General features: G+C 38.8%; 1 protein-coding gene across 1 annotated transcript in view; it reads left to right on the top strand.

Moving 5' to 3' along the window:
- LOC138854243 (probable glutamate receptor) overlaps nucleotides 1-20,422 on the top strand; it is a 65,715-nt gene that overhangs the window by 37,283 nt on the left and 8,010 nt on the right. The window contains exons 7-9 of the mRNA XM_070096260.1: nucleotides 3,873-4,039; nucleotides 6,220-6,385; nucleotides 12,888-12,986. Coding sequence (XP_069952361.1) covers nucleotides 3,873-4,039; nucleotides 6,220-6,385; nucleotides 12,888-12,986 — 432 coding nt within the window. The remainder of the gene's footprint in view (nucleotides 1-3,872; nucleotides 4,040-6,219; nucleotides 6,386-12,887; nucleotides 12,987-20,422) is intronic.

Genomic DNA, 20,422 nt, shown 5'->3' with positions numbered 1-20,422 from the left:
TTCTTCAGTTCCCTCGATTGCTCCTGATGTGATTCTCTTTTTCTTGGGCTCCACAATGATCTGATAGGGCTTCTGCAGTTTCACTCCTTCGTTCCTTACAGTCCCCTTGTTTGTGACTGAGGTAGCAGTCTTTGATGTCATTCCCAAATTGTTCTTTAGTTCTTTAGGCTGTTTCAGATTTTTCAGTTCCTCTTCTAATCTCTGTATCCTAGCCTCTGCTGCTGTGACTTGCATCTCCCACTTCTTACTTTCTGCATCTATTCCCTCTTCCATTCTCATGCTAAGTTCTAGCTTCTGTCCCTACTCATGTTCCCTCTTCATGAGCTTTGCTGCCCAATCTTCCTTCACAGACTCATCCTCCAGTCCCCTGGTTTTCCTTCCTGCTCTCTGGCAAGCCATTTTTTTTGCTTTGGTTGCCACAGAATGAAAAACTTATGTAATTCCGTGTGTTTGTTTCGTGGTGTGTTTGTCCAAGTGTGGGGGGCAGGGGAGGTAGAGGAGGAAGCTGGAGACAGTGGCTAAATAGGGGAGGGGTGGAGAGGGGAAATATGGGGAGTGAGGAGGAGGGAGAAGCAAGGGGGGAGAATGGGAGAGGGAGAGGGGGAAAGAGGGAGAAGAGGGGGAGGAGGATGAGAGAGAGAGGGGGGTGATCAAGGGAAGGAATGGGAGATAGATGGGAGGAGGGTGCAGGGGGGGGGAAAGAGTGTGAGTCTGTTTATGTGAGAATGTGTGGGTGTAAACGTGTGTGTGTGTGTGTGTGTGTGTGGGGGTGTAAACGTGTGTGTACTCACCTAGTTGTATTCACCTAGTTGAGGTTGCAGGGGTCGATTCCAAGCTCCTGGCCCCCGCCTCTTCACTGGTCGCTACTACTGTGTGTGTGTGTGGGGGTGTAAACGTGTGTGTGTGTGTGTGTGTGTGTGTGTGTGTGTGTGTGTGTGTGTGTGTGTGTTGGTGTGTGTGTGTGTGTGTGTGTGTGTGTGTTTGTGTGTGTTTGTGTTTGTGTGTACTCACCTAATTGTGATTAGGGGGTCAAGACTCAGCTCCTGGCCCTGCCTCTTCACTGACCGCTACTGGGTCCTGCCTCTCCCTGCTCCATGAGCTTTATCATACCTTGTCTTAAAACTATGTATGGTTCCTACCTCAGATACATCGCTTGCCAGACTATCCCACTTCCTAACAACTCTGTGGCTGAAGAAATACCTCCTAACATCTCTTTGACTCATCTGAGTCTTCAACTTCCAATTGTGACCCCTTGTTTCTGTGTCCCATCTCTGGAACATCCTGTCTCTGTCCACCTTGTCTATTCCATGCAGTATTTTGTACGTCGTTATCATGTTTCCCCTGACACTCCTGTCCTCCAGAGTCGCCAGACCGATTTCCCTTAACCTTTCTTTGTAGGACATTCTCCTTAGCTCTGGAACCAGCCTTGTTGCAAACCTTTGCACTTTCTCTAATTTCTTGACGTGTTTGACCAGGTGTGGGTTCCAAACTGGTGCTGCATACTCCAGTATGGGCCTGATGTACACAGTGTATAAAGTCTTGAATGATGTGTGTGTGTGTGGAACTATATGTGGGTTTATTATTATTATAATAAAAAAGAAGTGCTAAACCAGTGGGTTTATTGTCTGAAAAGTAGGTGGGATTGTGTGTTGTGGTGTGTGAGTGTGTTGGGTTTGCAGTGCTCCCTTACCTGGCTTACCCCACACCCTCCTGTGACCCGACCCACACCTAACTACTATTTTGCATCTTCTATGTTTTTACTTCTACCTAGTCTAATAGACTACTGTCTCACCTTGTTCTATAAATTACCAATTGTTATTCCTTATTGAGTACTTGATAGCTTATTCTTTATTGTACTAGGAGAGTTGGACCGTTCAGAATCAGCTTGGTGGTTAATTGGAAACCCAAACTCACACCCAACAACCACGCATAGGTGAATACATAAACTTGCAATGCAGCCTGTAACAGTCTATAGATTGTCCAGCTCGATGTGATGTCCTGGCGTAGATCCACCTCTGTTTCTTCTCTCTATATATAATGTACCCTATTCACTGTATTTCTTCCCCTGGTCACACATTTGTTTGACTTTATTATCTTTCTTGGGTGACACGTGGCAACGTCGCCTGGAGCACACTAGGCCTGCCACTCTGAATGTGCCACCAAGTATCACTTTCTAGTTCACTTATAAAATTGTAGCTTTCCCCACACTTATGTGGCTCAGGGCAAATTGTAAATTGCTTCAAGGATTGTTCACTACCCTGACACACTTAGCGACCCTTGCAGTACACTTGGGTAGCCCTCAAAAACACTTATATTCGTGGAGCACGAAAAGCGTGATTCGCGCACGTGGTGTCCCTGCTGTGTGTGTGTACGTATGTATGTACATTGTACAGTACATATATACATTATGCAAAAATATTTTAACTTCACATAACTGAGATTATTATTATAAAAAAAGAAGCGCTAAACCACAAGGGCCATACAGCAACATAACCGAGATAAGAGGGAGGATGAAGTGTGACCAACTGAGTAGAACACAAACAGAGGAAAGAAAAAAAACTAACATTTTCTTCAAAAGTGAATTCATCAAAAGCAACATCTCTCAGCAGAATAAACTTTATATCAAAACCCATATAGTATGTGTGAGTGACCTTTCTTCCAATGGTGAAACAAACACCATTCCAGAACACGTGGATGTGTCAGTGACTAACTGATCAACTTTAGGTGGTAAAACATTGTTTCATGTCAAAAATTAAACCTGCCCATGCTGTAAATAACAGAAGAAAAGATCCTGGTTTGTGGATGGATTTCAGTGCCAATGATGTAGCCTGGTGGATAAATCATGGCTGGAATACTGTTGTACACTAACAGCCCTATTCAAGGCAGGCAAAATCGCAGATCTAGAGAATGTACCGAGAACCATCACTGCATGTATAAGTTCAGTCAAGCACTGATACAATTTCTATCAGCTTAGATTAAATGACACTAATTCTCCACAAATTCCCAGTCCGACCTGTATTACTCTGCCATTTTCATTGCTCTCCTCAACCCTCAATGCTCTCCTTAATGCCTGGCGACTAAAGCTCTCACTTCACATGGCGAGTGTCTGGGTTCGATTCCCAGCAAGGGTAGAAACATTGGGCATGTTTCTTTATACCGGTTGTCTATGTTCACCCATCAGTAAAATGGGTACCTGGGTGTTAGTTGACTGGTGTGGGTCACAGCCTGGGACAAAACTGACCTAATTTGCCCGAAATGCTCTGCATAACAAGGGGCTTTCTATATAGCAGTATGTCATTGATGTCAGCTAGGCCTGTATACCATGTACATGTACTTGTAGTAAATAAAAGATATTATTATTATTAATACATCTTTCCAATTAATTTAATAACACTTCCAGATGTGTAGCACATTTTCATTACTGAAATATTAATTTCCTCTAAATTTCAACATTTTCACTTTACTTATTCAACTCCTTACAGAATATAAGGAAATAATAGAGAATATTAGTTTTCGTGTCAAAGAATAATCTTTTAAAAGTCACTGAAGATACACACCTACACAGTTTCAGATAAACATTATTATCCCCATCAATTCTTTACACACAAATCCCAGGAAAATTATCAACATTTTCAACAGATTCTTTGATGGATAGACCTTCCAATGCCATGCCAGTCCACATTTATATAAACAAATCAATCTTAGAAACCGGGCAAAAGTTTTTTATTATTATTATCACACTGGCCAATTCCCACCAAGGCAGGGTGGCCCGAAAAAGAAAAACTTTCACCATCATTCACTCCATCACTGTCTTGCCAGAAGGGTGCTTTACACTACAGTTTTTAAACTGCAACATGTTATTTATTACCTAGGTGTTAAAGGGTAAACGAGTGTTTGTAAATGCAAGGCTGGGAGCTGTGATCCGTGCAGCAGTACGAGGTAGTCACAAGTACCACCTGGCTCGTCAAGCTATGTACCCTCAGAACTATGGTATCGCCTGCTCTTCTGGCGCACCCTACAACAACCTCTTCACCGATCTGTAAGAATTTTTAAGTTTCATCTTCAATAAAGACACAGACCAGTACCATTGCATCATATAAGAAACTTTCCTTAATTTTAAAAAACAAAAAGGCACAATACCATGACTGGAACAAAAAAAAAAAAATGATTCTTGGAAGCATATTTTGCTTGTCTATTTACTATGCTCAATAATCTTATTACTGAGCTTGGAAGTTAGCTTAATATCATTATCTTGTGGGTGGTAGTCAAGAAATTACAGAGGCACAATGGGTCCTGAGACTGAGCAGTGAAGTTTTGATAGGAACTGCAATTGATAGCTGTGTGATTACTAAGAGTTATTTACAAGAAGTACATTCATAAGCTATTAATATCAAACCATGTTATACTTACATAAAGCAAAACCTCTAGAGGTGTCATTAATTATAATGAATATAATATTCAAGGGAAAGCATTAAACCTGTAGAGATCATACAGACTGCCTGATTATTATTATTATTATTATTATATTCAAAACTAAATGCTTAATACAGTGTTTGAGTGTGGGTCATTCAGTGCTATCAAACCAAATTACAGTACGTATTTCAATAATAATGTAATCAAGGCAAGCGCTACACCTGAAAGGATAATACAGTGCTGCATTACAGTGCATTCATGGGTAAGCTCTAAACCCATAAGGGGGCCAGAAAGCATCTGCAAAATGGAAGGTAATCATGTTTAATTCAAGGAATGGGAGGGTAGCATTAATTCCTGGGACCAAAAGTCCTTCAGCATTAATATACAGTGGACCCTCGACTAACGCTATTAATCCGTTCCTGAGAGCTCATCGTTAGTGAAAATAATCGTTAGTCAAGTTAATTTTTCCCATAAGAAATAATGGAAATCAAATTAATCCGTGCAAGACACCCAAAAGTATTGAAAAAAAAAATTAACACATGAAATATTAATTTTAATACACACAAACTGAAGAAGACATGCACAGTTACATGACACTTACCTTTATTGAAGATCTGGTGATGATTGATGGGATGGGAAGAGGGGAGTGTGTTGATGGTCTTAGTGTTTAGAAGGGGAATCCCTTTCCATTAGGACTTGAGGTGGCAAGTCCTTTTTCGGGGTTACTTCCCTTCTTCTTTTAATGCCACTAGGACCAGCTTGAGAGTCACTGGACCTCTGTCGCACAACATATCTGCCCATAGAGGCCTGAACCTCCCGTTCCTTTATGACATTCCTAAAGTGTTTCACAACATTGTCAGTGTCACCATTAAACACTTGTTCAGGTTTCAGTCCTTCACTGTCTATGTACTCCTTGAATTCCTGCACATATTTTTCAGCTGTTTTTTGGTCCAAACTGGCAGCCTCACCATGCCTTATCACACTATGTATGCCACTACGATTCTTAAATCTCTCAAACCAACCTTTTCTGGCCTTAAATTCACTCACATCACCACTAGTTGCTGGCATTTTTCTAATTAAATCGTCATGCAACTTCCTAGCCTTTTCACATATGATCGCTTGAGAGATGCTATCTCCTGCTATCTGTTTTTCGTTTATCCATACCAATAACAGTCTCTCAACATCTTCTATCACTTACGATCTCAGTTTCGAAAACATAGTTGCACCTTTGGCAAGAACAGCTTCCTTGATTGCCATTTTCTTGGCCACAATAGTAGCGATGGTTGATTGGGGTTTTGTGTACAGCCTGGCCAGCTCGGAGACATGCACTCCACTTTCATACTTAGCAATCATCTCTTTCTTCATATCCATAGTAATTCTCACCCTTTTTGCTGTAGGGTTGGACCTAGAAGCTTTCTTGGGGCCCATGGTGACTTATTTTGCAGGTGCAATCACTAAAAAGGCTGTGATAATATGAAATGTTCCGATTGTATGCTTGGAAGCAACCACGGTGGCTGGCTGGCTTGTAAACACTGGCCAGAAGTGGACGCATCTCAGATGGAATGAATAGTGTTGGTCGAGTTTTTTAGCGCTAATCGAGGCAAAATTTTTGCGATAAAATGTATCGCTAGTCAGATTTATCATTAATCAATGCTATCGCTGGTCGAGGGTCCACTGTACTCTTGTCTTTGAAAAGTATCAAATCTTAATTTTTTTCTTGTTGCAGAATACAGATACTTTGATCTAATGTCCTTTCAGGAAGGGTTCTTAATTACACATCTTGATACCATCTCTTGCCAACACCAGGCTGCTTAGGATGGTGGAGACTGGCTTGGTAGACAAATGGACTCAGGACCAGGTCAACAAGGTAACCAAGACTCATGGTAATGGTGGGGATGATGGTGACAGTGGCAGAGGTGGTGACAAAACAACTTTGATGGGGCCAGATGCCATCTCTCTTACCCATCTTCAGGTATATTATTATTATTCTTATTATTATTATTATAATCAAAACTAAGTGCTAAACCCACCAGGGTCATACAGTGCTGCATGGTAGGGTGCATGAACTATGTAATATACTTGATCTGAAACTAGTAAGGGTGGAGAGTTCCAGGTATATTATTATTGTTATTAAGAAAGGCTGTCTCCAGCCAAGGGAAAGTGATCCAAAGAAAACACATTCAGCATCATTCATTCAACAATTTTAAATGTTTTAACACTTCTAGATAATTCTTTTTTTTTTCCACAACTGATCATTTAATGATACCATTAGGTCTTCCTTAGCTCTGATTCTCTCAAATACACCTGAATTAATACCATTTACCCCTCTCCATTGAAGTTCTCCCACCTTTTTTAGCATTGTTTCACCTAACTGAATACTCCATTCTACTGAATGCACAGCAACACAGTAAATGACCATATGACCTGTCTTTGTAATACTCATTTGTGCTTAATTGTAATCTGTTTACAATAATGTTTTACCACTGAATATATCATTGCTTAGTTGATCTTAAGTTAACTTTAAGCCTGCCCATAATGTTCTGCATACAAGGGGCTTTGGCATGTTACACTTAATTACTGTATTCCTTTGTACTTCTCTGTATCATGTTCAAATTAATAAATAAATAAATAAATAAGTGCTAAAATACTGTTTCTTCTTAGCTGTACTACACCTGAACATATTCAAACACTCACAAGGGTCATACAGTACATTAGGGTTGGATGTGCTAAAGTTGTAATATGCTTGATCAGAGACCAGCGAGGTTGATGATTATAACAGAGGTAGAGTTAGTAATGGTGGTGAGGAAGTACAGTCATGGTGAGGAAGAACAATGGTACCTCAGTATACGTCCTTAATCTGTTCCAGGACCTTGGACTTATACCAAATAGGACGTATACCAAACGAATTTTCTAATAAAAAATATAGGTAAAATGATTAATCCATTCCCATGAAAAAAAACCTAGTGTTATTGGCATATTATACACTGATGGGGTTGATTAAAATAATTTAAACACTGCTTAATATTAAAATATGTACATAATTTAAATACTGCTTAATACTAAAATACATACATAAATACAGAAGAATTAGATGAAATAAATGCAAATTTAACCTCACTTTACTTTGCTGAAAAGAGTCGATGGTGCTGAGAAGTGAGGAGGAGGAGGAGGAGGAGGAGGAGGAGGAAATGTTATTGTTTGGAAGGAGAGTCCCCTTTTCTTTCTGTCTCTTTTTTTTGCCTATTTGGACCTGGTTGAAGCTCACCAGGTTTGACTTTTACTAAAAATCTGTCCAAAGAACTTTGCTTCTGCCTTCTCTTCAGGATGTTTCGGAAATGTGACATTATCTGGTCTTTCCAGACAGTGCTATTATGGCTTGTTTGGGCTTTGTTGGGGTGGTACTTCTCTGCAAAGTTTTTGACGTCCATCCATTTGGCAAAGATTTCCTTGATTAATGAAGTAGGGGCTTCCTCTCTCTCCTCTTCCGAGCCTGAAGAGAGTGCATCCATTTTAGTCTTGTGCTCCTCCTTCTCAAGTTCCTGCAGCTCCTCAGTGGTCATCTCTTCCCTGTGCCCCTCCACTAACTCCTCCATATCACTATCACTCACATCCAGACCCATGGACCTGCCCAGAGAGACAATATCCTCCACTATAGACACAGCCTCAAAGTCCCTTTCAGCTACTACTTCTGGCCACAAATTCCTCCAAGCAGGGTTCATTGTTCTGTATGAAACTTCCTGCCAGGCTTTGTCAATGGGTGATAGTAAAGTGATCTTTTCAAAACTCTCAGGGTTAACTCTGTGTCAGAGGTCACTTCAAAGCATCTTTGGAATAGTGATTTAGTGTAGAGTTTCTTGAAATTACCGATGACCTCCTGATCCATTGGCTGAATGAGAGGAGTTGTGTTAGGGGGGAGAAACTTTACAGTGGTGAAGTCAAACTCCGGCAGCACATAGTCCTGCAAACTTGGATGGCGAGCTGGAGCATTGTCCATTATGAGGAGGGCCTTCAGAGGCAGGTTTTTCTCCTCTAAATAACTTTTTACACTTGGCCCAAATACAACATTAAACCATTTGCTGAAATATTCTCTGGTTACCTAAGCCCTGCTGTTTAACCTCCACATCACAGGTAACCGAGTTTTCTAGCACGCGAGTCGTATTCCAAACAAAGGTCGTATACATGTTATTTAACCCTTTGACTGTCGAAGGGCCAAATCCTGAAGTTGCTTCTGGTGTCGCAAAATATTCGAAAAAAAAAAAATTATTTTTACTTATGAAATGATAGAGAATCTTTTCCCGATTGTAAAGACACCAAAAAAAACGAAATTTGATGGAAAACTGACGGAATTACGCTCTTGCGAAGTTAGCGACTTCGGCGATATTTAAAAATCGGCAATTTCGCCCACTTTGAGCCCTATTTTCGGCTAATTCCGTTATTCCAGTCAACCAAACTCATAACTATTTCTTCAGAACTCTATTTTTTCTATCGATTGAGTACAAGAAACTGCCCATTTACCGATTTCAACTACCCAATAACATGGTCAGAAATTTGCAATTTGGCCAATTTCACGAAAATTAAAAAATACGACAATTTCAAAATAAGGTCCAGAATGAACAATGCAGACATTCCTGGCTCTAAAATAACATTTTCTTTGTTCATCAGTCATGTCTCCAGGTCCCTGTGATATTACTCTTGCTTTTTATTTTGAAATTTTATTCAAACAAAAAATAGAAGATTTACTGTTATGCAGACTACTGCAATACTGTAATAATTGTAAAAATTACATCAACCCATTCATGACTGCGTATTAGAATGGCTATTTGGACATTTATTGGACAATGACATCATTTGTTCACTTTTGAACATCGGCAAAAATCAAACATTTCCTGTACTTTGTGCTCCATTTCCAGGTTCTTTTTATAGTAAAATTAATCAAAATCACCTCCATTTCTATAATATAGTTTCCATTCTATCAAATGAGACCAAGAAAACGAGAATACAACCACAAATACTATACGAAAATAGACCACAAAGTCGGCATTTTAATTAAAAAAAAACGGTCGGAGTTTTTTTTTTCTCATTATGCACTGCGTGCTCCAGGATTTTTTTTATGTGGTGCACACTGACCACACAGACCCATTCTCTCACATGTGGGCCTACTAGCTTTCTCCTGCCTGATTTGAAGCCGCTAGAATTTATGAGTATATATACGTCAAACACGGTACCTCGCAAACGTATATATACGGCCGCGACAGTCAAAGGGTTAAAGGTCGTACACCAAGCAATAATTTTTGTGTTCAAACAGGGCATATATGAAGTTGGACTTATTCCAAAGTGGATGTATACCGAGGTACCAGTGTACATACAATCAAAGTCAGTATAAATCCATGAAATGGGCAAATCAGGTTAAATCCATGAAATGGGCAAATAGGTCCAATTCATTGCATTAAGAGCTCAGTACTGGTATCAAGGAACCTCCCTTGAGGGGATTCAAGCAAGGAAATATTCACAAAAAAAAAAAAAACTATGAATCGTACAGTGCTATGAGAAAGTTTAATGAGTTACATTGGTAATGCTTCTCGATACTAGTGTCATGATGCCACTAAAACACTCTCAAGTCTAAAGAATTGGTGCTATCCTTCCTTACATCAAAAAAGATTACTGTAAGATCTCAACAGTTTTAGCGCTTCCCCATGAATGTAATATAATGATTACAGTATCAGAGTTGCATACTACAGTATATGAATACATTATGAAGTTTTAAGAAGAGCCTGAAAATTACCCAAAGACAATTTTGGGGGTAACTGACCCTACAGCTCGGTTCCAGACCAAGCTTCCTGTTGCTGACCTGATTGACCACACTATTAGTGCTGTTTGCAATCCATGTAAGTTACATATGCACCCTTACATGAGGGTGCATATGTTACATGGGATGCAAACAGCATTAATAATCTGGTCAATCAGGTCAGCAACTGGAAGCCTGGTCTGGAACCGAGTTGTAGGGTCAGTGACCCCCAAAATTGTCTTCGGGTAATTTGGATGAACAATGGATTAAAACATCTCATTGGTCAAAAGATAGGCATATATAGGCATATCAAAAGAGGGGATGGGCAATTAAGAAATCAATATATTCAATTAGAGAGAAATAAAGAAAGGAATAAGAAAAGCAAAAATGGATTATGAGGCTAAGGTCACAAGGGATTCAAAGACTAACCCAAAAGGGTTCTTTCAGGTATACAGAAGTAAGATTAGGGACAAGATTGGCCCACTTAAGAGTAACTCTGGTCAGATCACTGACAGTGATAAGGATATGTGTGAAATTCTCAATGCCTACTTCCTCTCAGTTTTCACCCAGGAAAATACTAGCGATATTCCTGAAATAATAGATTATGTAGAACAGGATAATAAACTATGTACGATTGCGGTAACTAGTGACATGGTCCTCAGACAAATAGAGAAACTAAAACCTAACAAATCCCCAGGCCCTGATGAACTGTTTGCAAGGGTGTTAAAGGAATGTAAAGAGGAACTTAGCATACATTTGGCTAATCTTTTTAACATATCACTACAAACTGGCATAGTGCCTGATAAGTGGAAAATGGCAAATGTAATACCTATTTACAAGGCAGGTGACAGGTCCTTGGCTTCGAACTATGGACCAATAAGCTTACCTCCATAGTGGGAAAATTTATGGAATCAATAATTGCCGAAGCAATTCGTAGCCATCTTGACAGGCACAGACTGATTAATGATTCTCAACACGGTTTTACAAAGGGGCGTTCCTGTCTTACGAATTTACTAACTTTTTTCACTAAGGTGTTTGAGGAGGTAGATCATGGTAATGAATATGATATTGTGTATATGGACTTCAGTAAGACTTTCGATAGAGTTCCACACCAGAGGCTATTGAGGAAACTTAAGGCACACGGAATAGGAAGAGAAATTTTTTCCTGGGTAGAGGCATGGCTGACAAATAGACAGCAGAGAGTTTGCATAAATAAGTTGGGCCCGTTGTTGTTCACAATTTACATAAGCAATATAGATGAGGGAATAAATAGCGACATAAGCAAATTTGCTGATGACACCAATATAGGCTGTCCAATTCATTCTAATGAGGACACTAGAGCACTCCAGGATGATTTGAATAGACTGATGCAATGGTCGGAGAAGTGGCAGATGCAATTTAATATTGACAAATGCAAAGTTCTAAATGTTGGACAGTTAAATAACCATGCCACATATAAACTAAATAATGTAGATCTTAATACTACTGATTGCGAAAAGAATTTAGGAGTTCTGGTTAGCAGTAATCTAAAACCAAGACAAAATGCATTAGTGTTCGCAATAAAGCTAACAGAATTCTTGGCTTCATATCTACAAGTATAAATAATAGAAGTCCTCAGGTTGTTCTTCAGCTCTATATATCCTTGGTTAGGCCTCATTTAGACTATGCTGCTCAGCTCTGGTCACCGTATTACAGAATGGATATAAATGCTCTGGAAAACGTACAGAGGAGGATACCAAAGATGATCCCATGTATCAGAAATCTTCCCTATGAGGATAGATTGAGGGCCCTGAATCTGCACTCTCTCGAAAGGCATAGAATTAGGGGATGATATGATTGAGGTGTATAAATGGAAAACAGGAATAAATAAAGGGGATGTAAATAGCGTGCTGAAAATTTCCAGCCAAGACAGGACTCGCAGCAATGGTTTCAAGTTGGAAAAATTCAGATTCAAGAAGGATATAGGAAAGCACTGGTTTGGTAATAGAGCTGTTGATGAGTGGAACAAACTCCCGAGTACAGTTATTCAGGCTAAAACGTTGTGTAGTTTTAAAAATAGATTAGATAAATACATGAATGGGTGTGGGTGGGTGTAAGTTGGACCTGACTAGCTTGCGCTGCTGGGTCTGGTGCCGTGCTCCTTCCTTGAGTGGAGATGATCAGACTGGGTGGATCATTGGGCTTATTGGGGGGGGGGGGGGAAGTCATTTATCTAATCAGGGGGGGAGGTCATTTGTCTAATCAGGGGGGGAGGTCATTTGTCTAATCCGGGGTGGGGGGGCATGGACCTTCTCCGCATGGGTCAGTAGGCCTGTTGCAGTGTTCCTTCTTTCTTATGTTCTTATTTTAAAGAAGTTTTTAAGTTTAGTGAATCTTGTACAGGCTATGACTGCTCATAGTTAATATTATATTCTCAAGAGCACTACACCCACATGGTTCATGGTGCTAATTATTACATTATTTTTGTGGAAAAACCTCCCATGCCTCAGCATGGGAGGTTTTGAATCAAACCCATTTACCTCCCATGCCTGAGGCATGGGAGGTAAATGGGTTTGATTCAAGGGAAAGGGGTGTGCATCAAGGCACACAACTTCCCCTTGAAAGTTGAAAGTGACTTATTTTGTTCAAGCTGTCAAAATCTTCTAGTAGTAGTTTTAAGTCAATAATAATATACTGTATTCCACTTCAGGGAGCATTTTTTATCCTGGGCTTTGGGTACCTGGTGGCAGTTTTGGCCCTTCTGGGAGAAGCTTATGTCCACTGCAGTTGTCTGCAAGCTGCTCCACAGGTCAGACTGCAACCATTTTCTAGCTTTCACTGCCTTCCTTTCACTAAGCTCACTATTATTTACTTGTAATATCAGGAATACTAACTTCCAGTATAAAATGTTATTTTATTTTATCTTTAGCTCTTTACAGAAGTATTCATCATCACTGCAAGTTGTGTATTAAAATTAACACTAGTCAATAAAATACAGTGGAACCTTGACTTACGAGTGCCCCAATGTACGAGTTTTTAGAGCTACGAGCTGTCACTTAGTCAATTTTTTGCTCTGAGTTGCGAGCCAAAATCTGAGTTACAAGGCCACTAGTTGGCGCAGCAAATGCCACAACATCCGCTCAACAGTGCACGTGCTTACCTCACCGTGGAAGCATTTCTTTTGTGTTGTGCTTGCATTTTGTGTAGTTATTTTGCAAAACTTCTTTTTTCTAACCATGGGTCCTAAGAAAGTAAGTGCAAAGGACAGTACTTGAGAAGAAAGAGGATGATGTTCATTGAATTAAAGCAGGAAATCATAGATAAACATGTGCGAGGTGTGGGGGTTGTGGAGTTAGTGAAGCAGTACCAGCGTAGTACTTCTATGATATATATGATACTAAAGCAATTGTAGCAATTAAGTTCAGCAATAAAGTGTAGCATTAAGAGTGTAGCAAGTAGCGTATCTTTCCCACCCTCCACCTCCGCCAGCATCTGTTCTCCAAGGTAAATACGTACACTTTATAAAACCAGTTTATTTCTTTACATTCTCTATTATGTTTTATGTTTTTATACAATATTTCTTATTTATAAATACAATGCTTCAGTGTTTTCCTTATGAAACTAGTGATCTAGTGCAGTTAGCCTCACAAACACTCCATTTTCAGAAGGGGAAGAATGGGAAGATATGGTCAGAGTGGGAGCGGGAGTGGCTGCCACCACTCATCACATGACATACATTGGAACCTCAGTTTTCATGATTAATTTGTTCCAGAAAGTCTGATGAAAACTGAATTGTACAAAAACTGAAGCAATATTTCCCATAAGAAATAATGTAAATCCAATTAATCTGTTCCAGACACCCAAAAATACAGTGGACCCTCACCTAACGATATTAATTGGCACCCGAGAACGAATATCGTTAGGCAAGTTTTTTAGCTTTAGCCGAGGCAAAAGTTAGCGTTAAAATGTATCGTTAGGCAAATTTAACGTTATGCGATGCGTTCGTTAGGCGAGGGTCCACTGTATTAACAAAAAAACAATTTATAGAGTTTTACATACAGAAAACAATGAGAAATAAATATAAATGACTGATGAAATGAATAAATGAACATTCAACATCACTTTTACCTTTACTGAAAAGACTTGTTGGCGTATGGAAGACAGCGAGGAGGCGAGAGGTTATTGTTAGGAAGGGGAATCCCCGTTCATAAGGACTTCAGGTATCAAGGCCCTATCCAGGGTTACTTTCCTTCTTTGTCTTTTACTGGAATCAGCTTGAGAGTCACTGTACCTGTTGCACAGAAAATCTGTCTAGAGAGGTCTGTTTCTGGCATCTCTAAGATTTGCTTAACATAGGACAAGGCATCGTCATTGAACATCTTGCAGACATGGCTTGCAACAGCTTTGCTAGGGTGATATTTCTCCACAAAACTTTGCAACTCACTCCACTTTGCACATGTATGTCCATAATCACTGAAGAAAGCACATTTGTAACTTTCTTTGGCCCCATGGTGGCTTATTTAGAAGTTGCACTCAATAAACAAGCACAAAAAACAGTGGATTATTATGAAATATTTTGGGTGAACACCTGGGGTAATGTTCACTCAATGAGAAACAAAGCTAGACTGAGTCAGAATGCGTGGGATGCTTTGTGTGGGCACGGCAGACGGGCGCATTTGGTACAGTGGACCATCGTCAACTCTACGAAAACTGAGTGGATGTACGAAAACTGGGACAAAATTTCAATGAAAAAAGTTGTCAAAAACAGAATCCTATGAAAACCAGGGCATACAAAAACCGAGGTTCCACTGTATTTTATTCGTTCTAGAATATATATCATGCTTCTATGTTATTTATATTGTTTATTATGTCATATTAGATCAATTGTGATAGATAAATAAGCCGTAGATTTGATATTAGCATTATATTGAAGTATTTTCTCCTGCCCCCTGAGAGCCAGGAATTCCGCTGGAACGGATTAATGGCATTTCAATTAATTTCAATGAAGAAAATTTATTTGATATACGAGCAAATTGAGTTATGAGCTGGGTCATGGAACAAATTAAACTCATAAGTCAGGGTACCACTGCATCAAGTTCAGAAACCAAACTGGTTGTTTTGAGCTAATTTATAATCTGCTGATCATGAATCTGAGCTTGTTTAGTCTCTATCACTTTCGTTTTTTAAATCTTATGATAAATATTTTGGCTACTTAAGGTTGAAGAACCACATGATTTAAGTTACCTAACAATCATTGATTTATATTATGCATAGATATTAAGTGTGGTGATAGCAATGACAAAAATTAACCTTTCTTATGTATATTCATTATACATCTACCATCCTACTTACAACCTGCTCGTCATATGACCACTTGTACTTACGACCATACTGTTTACAGCTTAGCTTGAGTTATTTTGTACTTTTCTTGCCATGCATATGAATGTTTTCACATGTTTTCATGCATATAAACAACTGTTTGTGTTGTTGGACTTGAGTCCATTCTGACTTACGACCTTTGGTCAGAACCAAGCTCAGTCATAAGTCGGATGGTAGGTATACATATGCTTAACAAAAATAAATTTCCAGGCATACAAGCATATTTACATTACAGTTTTCATGCTTTTCCACTCGTATTCAGTATTTCTCTTCCACACCAGTATCCAGCAGTAGTTGGTCATCAAACTGATCGTCAAGTTGACCTGATAACTCTTCATCATGGTTTAGTCTTGGTGAATTCATTCACTCTGGGGCTCTATTTCACAAAAACTTTGTGTTGGAGCAGAACTAAGTTCAGATTAGAATTCAGTGTTCTAATATTAGTTAGAGACATGTTTTTAAAATTGAATTGAAAGCATTGTTGATCAGTGTAATTGAACCCCAACTGACATACCATTTTTAAGTTAGTTTCTTCCACTACCTTAATGTATATTTTGTCTCCCCTATACACTGAACTATTCCTCTACAACAAGACCCTTCTTTGAACAAACTGGCTGTATCCCACTGAAGCAGAGTGGCCCAAAAAGTAAAACAAAATTTTCTCTTTTCCTTCTTCTTTCCACACGCTGGCTGTATCTCACCAAGGCAGGGTGGCACAAAAAAAAAATTCTTTTTAATTTCAGTAATGTATACAGGAGAAGGGGTTACTAGCCCCTTGCTCTTGGCATGTTAGTCGCCTCTTACGACAAGCATGGCTTACAGAGGAAGAATACAAGACCATTGTTAATGAAATGCTGTGTTCTACACACTATGGGTTTCACTCAAGTGGATCAATAGTAGACCGGCCCCTTCTGCATCTGAACTGATGTGGGAATACAGAACTGTCTCCAAATACCATGCTATTCTCCTTAACTCAATCTACTAAGAGCTATAGGTTAATAATGGGAAGGATTGTGGCCTAACATACCTGGTTTTGAAAAGGAAGGGCCATAGCAGACCCACTGCATGGGTTCCACTTCTGTAGAGCTAATACAACTGAAGGAAGATATTAGGTCTAATGCTGAAGAGCAAATGTTGAAGCATAAGAACAGTTATATTATCGGCCCTGCTACCGTAGGCTGACAGTTTGATAACGCTGATGCAAGTTGGAGAGAGGTAAATGGAGCAATATTAGTTCATCTTTGCAAGAGGTGAAATCTGAAACAGCAGATTCCCAGAAAGATTTAGACTGAAGGAAGTTAGGAGAGAGGTGTGGCCCACATTTGCAACTTTAACTGAATCCACTAATTCCACACCAAGCAAGTACTCAGGAGAGTACTTGACTGCTAATTTCTGCACATTTTCCAATATTGCACCTGCTAATTTTTTTGCATCTATTCTCATACTGAACTCATAGGAAGGGTGGTATTTAAAATAGAAACAAGCATACTTGGCTGCTCCTAAGACATGTCTGTCACTGAAATCTTGCATGTTTGCAATCTCAATAGTGGACATTGGTGCGATTATATCAATACTGGACCTATACAGCACTTCAAGTCTGATAGCCCTAGCACAATTTGACGACCACACAGATATGCTTACCTGAGGTTCATGGGACAGTGATCCCAGCAGCTGGAAAAAGATTATTATTATAATCAAAAAGAAGTGCTAAACCACAAGGGTTATACAGCAGCTGGAAAAAGAACTAACAAAAAAAGTGTCACATCTCATCAGTAAAGGAAGCATCTATGATAAAGAAATAAAAAAGTTTAACATGTAGAAACAGTCAGTCCAATTTGCACATTCAAACTACTATTGAAAATGTCAATAAGGATGGGTATAGAAATGAGAAGAATAATGGGGAAAAGGTCAATATCATGTAAATCATTTACCACTGCCTTATCAAACTAGATCATTATCAGGTGCATAGGAGGAGATAGGACAAGTGGCAAATTCTTAAGAGGATTGGGAGGTTCTCCCATGGTAAACAATGCCTGATCACACTAATCTGGTTACATATACCTCAGAAGAGGATCCTAAGACAAAGTATACAAGATGCTACAATCATGTATACTCTGACTGGGACAGGACAGTAACAGAGTAAGCAAGTGAAAACTCACCAGGCATGGAGAAGAGCAGCATATGAAGGGTCAGGAGAGAGCAAGCATTCAGCCTTAAGGAACTCCAGTTGCAACCCCAGCCCCCTTTCCTAAAAGCCCATCGTTAGGCCTGCTCCCACTCCCAGCACAAACACAAATACCATCCCCCCCCCAATCCTTTATCCTTATCTCCACACCCTCCCCTGTCTACAAACTTATCCCTGACCCCTCATCCAATAGTGAGGCACACGAACTCCCAGCCCTACCTCCACATTTCTGTCAAATAAGCCACATGCAGAAAGACTAGAGAACAACAAACTAGTGTATGGTAAGAGAAAAAAAAAAGCTCAGTGGTACACAAATGCAGATGAATTGTGAACCACGAGTGATGAGCTGAAAAAGGGAATTGTTGAGGTAACCTCAGATGGAAGTTACTGCAAAGAAAACTGACAAAAATCATATCAGATGCTATATTTCTAGCAGGATATCAAGTGATAAGGAGGAAACAGGGAAGGAGAAAGAGCAGCGCTACTAATCAGAAATTAGTGGAGTTTTGAACAGGCAAGAGGGTTAAACAGACGTGGAACAAACAGCTTCGGTGTGGGCTCAGTTAAGATTGGGGGACCCAGATATAAAACGTACAAGCATATCAGCCAGATATTTGGGTTCTTTAAAACTTAATAGCTGTTAAAAAACAGAATTTAAATTTAGCTCTTGCCTTGACAAGTAGTGAATGCAGGTCATACACTCAGGGACTTTAAAAGGTATGTGCATGTACACTAGCCTCTTAATTTATTATTATTATTAAAGCAATGAAGAATGCTTAATCCATAGGGGTCATACAGCACTTGTGAAAATGGTAGACATTCATATTTGATCCAAGGGTAAACCAGATCCAATTCCTTAGATTATGAGTTCCTCACTAACAGTAAGGAACTTTTCTTAAGGAGACTGTTATATTTAGTAGTTTTCTTACATAAAAAAAGTGACCCCTTGAGAGTAGATTCTTGATGATGAGGAGCTTTTCAACAAAGAAATTGGATCTGTCCTCGCATTCTTTGGAAAGAGACTGATTGCCTTCCAATCATTTATGGCCCATATGGGTTTAAAGCTTACCCTTAAGTATAATAATACAGTATACAACACTGTCTCATTGGAAAAGTGAAGACTCCTTCTTCTGAGAGCCATGTGTATAGTAAGAGGCAACTAAAATGCAGGGAACAAGGGAGCTAGTAACCCCTCCTGTATAAATTACCAAATTAAAAAAGAAGAAAAACTTCATAAAAGCATTTCTTGTTTATTGGGTCACTGTCTCAGTGAGAGAAACCATACTGTGGGTGGGGCTAGAACCCATGATCAGAGTCATAAAACTCCAGACCAACACGGTCTGGAGTTTTATGGCTCTCTGATCGCAGGGTCTAACTCCGCCTGTGGTATGGTTTGTTTGCAATCATGTCATTGCGATTTTGTGAGTCAGTGGGAGAAGGCTGGCATTAAAAATAATAATAATAGTTTATAATTAAAGAATATGAGGAACAAGCTAGAGATGAAAAGTTAACTAAGAGTGTAAAAACTAATAAACCAATTTAGATGTAAAATACAGCAGAAATGAAATACTGTAGTGTATATCAACATAAAAATTCCAACAAAACACCTACTTGATCTCTGCAGTTGTGTCATTCATTACACAAGGTGAAAAACAAAGTACAGTATGCAAATTATATTTAATAAATTTTTTTTATATATATTTATACACATACACACACACACACACACATATATATATATATATATATATATATATATATATATATATATATATATATATATATATATATATATATATATATATATATATATATATATATAATGTATACATACATATATGTTCATGTGTACAAGTATATGTATACATGTGTATGCATATATGTACACGTGTATACGTATAAGTACACATTCATGTACGCATATACACATTTGTGTACACGTATAAGTACACATACGTGTGTGCATGTAAGTACACATGTGTGGACGTTTAAGTACACATACATGTGCATGTATAAATACACATACGTGTGCACATATAAATACACATACATGTATGCATATAAGTAAACGTGTGTATGCGTATAAGTACACACATGTACATGTACACATGCATGTACAGATATATGTATACATCCATATATGTAGACATGCATACATATATGTATACCTACATGTGAAATAAAATCACAGTAAACAGTTGATATCGTAATATGGAAAATAAACACAGTGAAAAATTAGTGAAATTCCAAGCACATTCATGATTTCTCACACTATCAAGAAATAGTAAAAAAAATAATAGGATAACAGAAAACTTATGAAGCTGAAATATGACCTCACATATGACCCTACTCACTGAGTGTAGGAATGTAGTAAAAATTTAGTAAGGTCACATGTAAAAATTTTTTTTAGTAAGGTCACATGTAAAAATTTTTTTTAAGAGTGACGTATCAGGCACAGTTTATAATTCTCACAAATTCTCTTCATTATATAGGAATATAATTTATACAACCCTGAATGTGCATTCATATTACAATTAATACTATTTTTTATGAAGCTTGAGTCGATTACACTTCACTCAACCATTGACCTGCTTGATTCAACCTTCTTGGCCTTTTCAAAATCAATTAGGTGGTTAAAATCTCTCACATGAATAAACAAAGCATTAGACTTGTCCAATTCT

Source organism: Cherax quadricarinatus, chromosome 53 (genome assembly GCF_038502225.1).
Source record: "Cherax quadricarinatus isolate ZL_2023a chromosome 53, ASM3850222v1, whole genome shotgun sequence".
In the NCBI taxonomy this organism is placed as follows: domain Eukaryota; kingdom Metazoa; phylum Arthropoda; class Malacostraca; order Decapoda; family Parastacidae; genus Cherax; species Cherax quadricarinatus.
The sequence above is the reverse complement of the archived record's forward strand: the minus strand, read 5'-3'. Positions and strand labels throughout refer to the sequence as shown.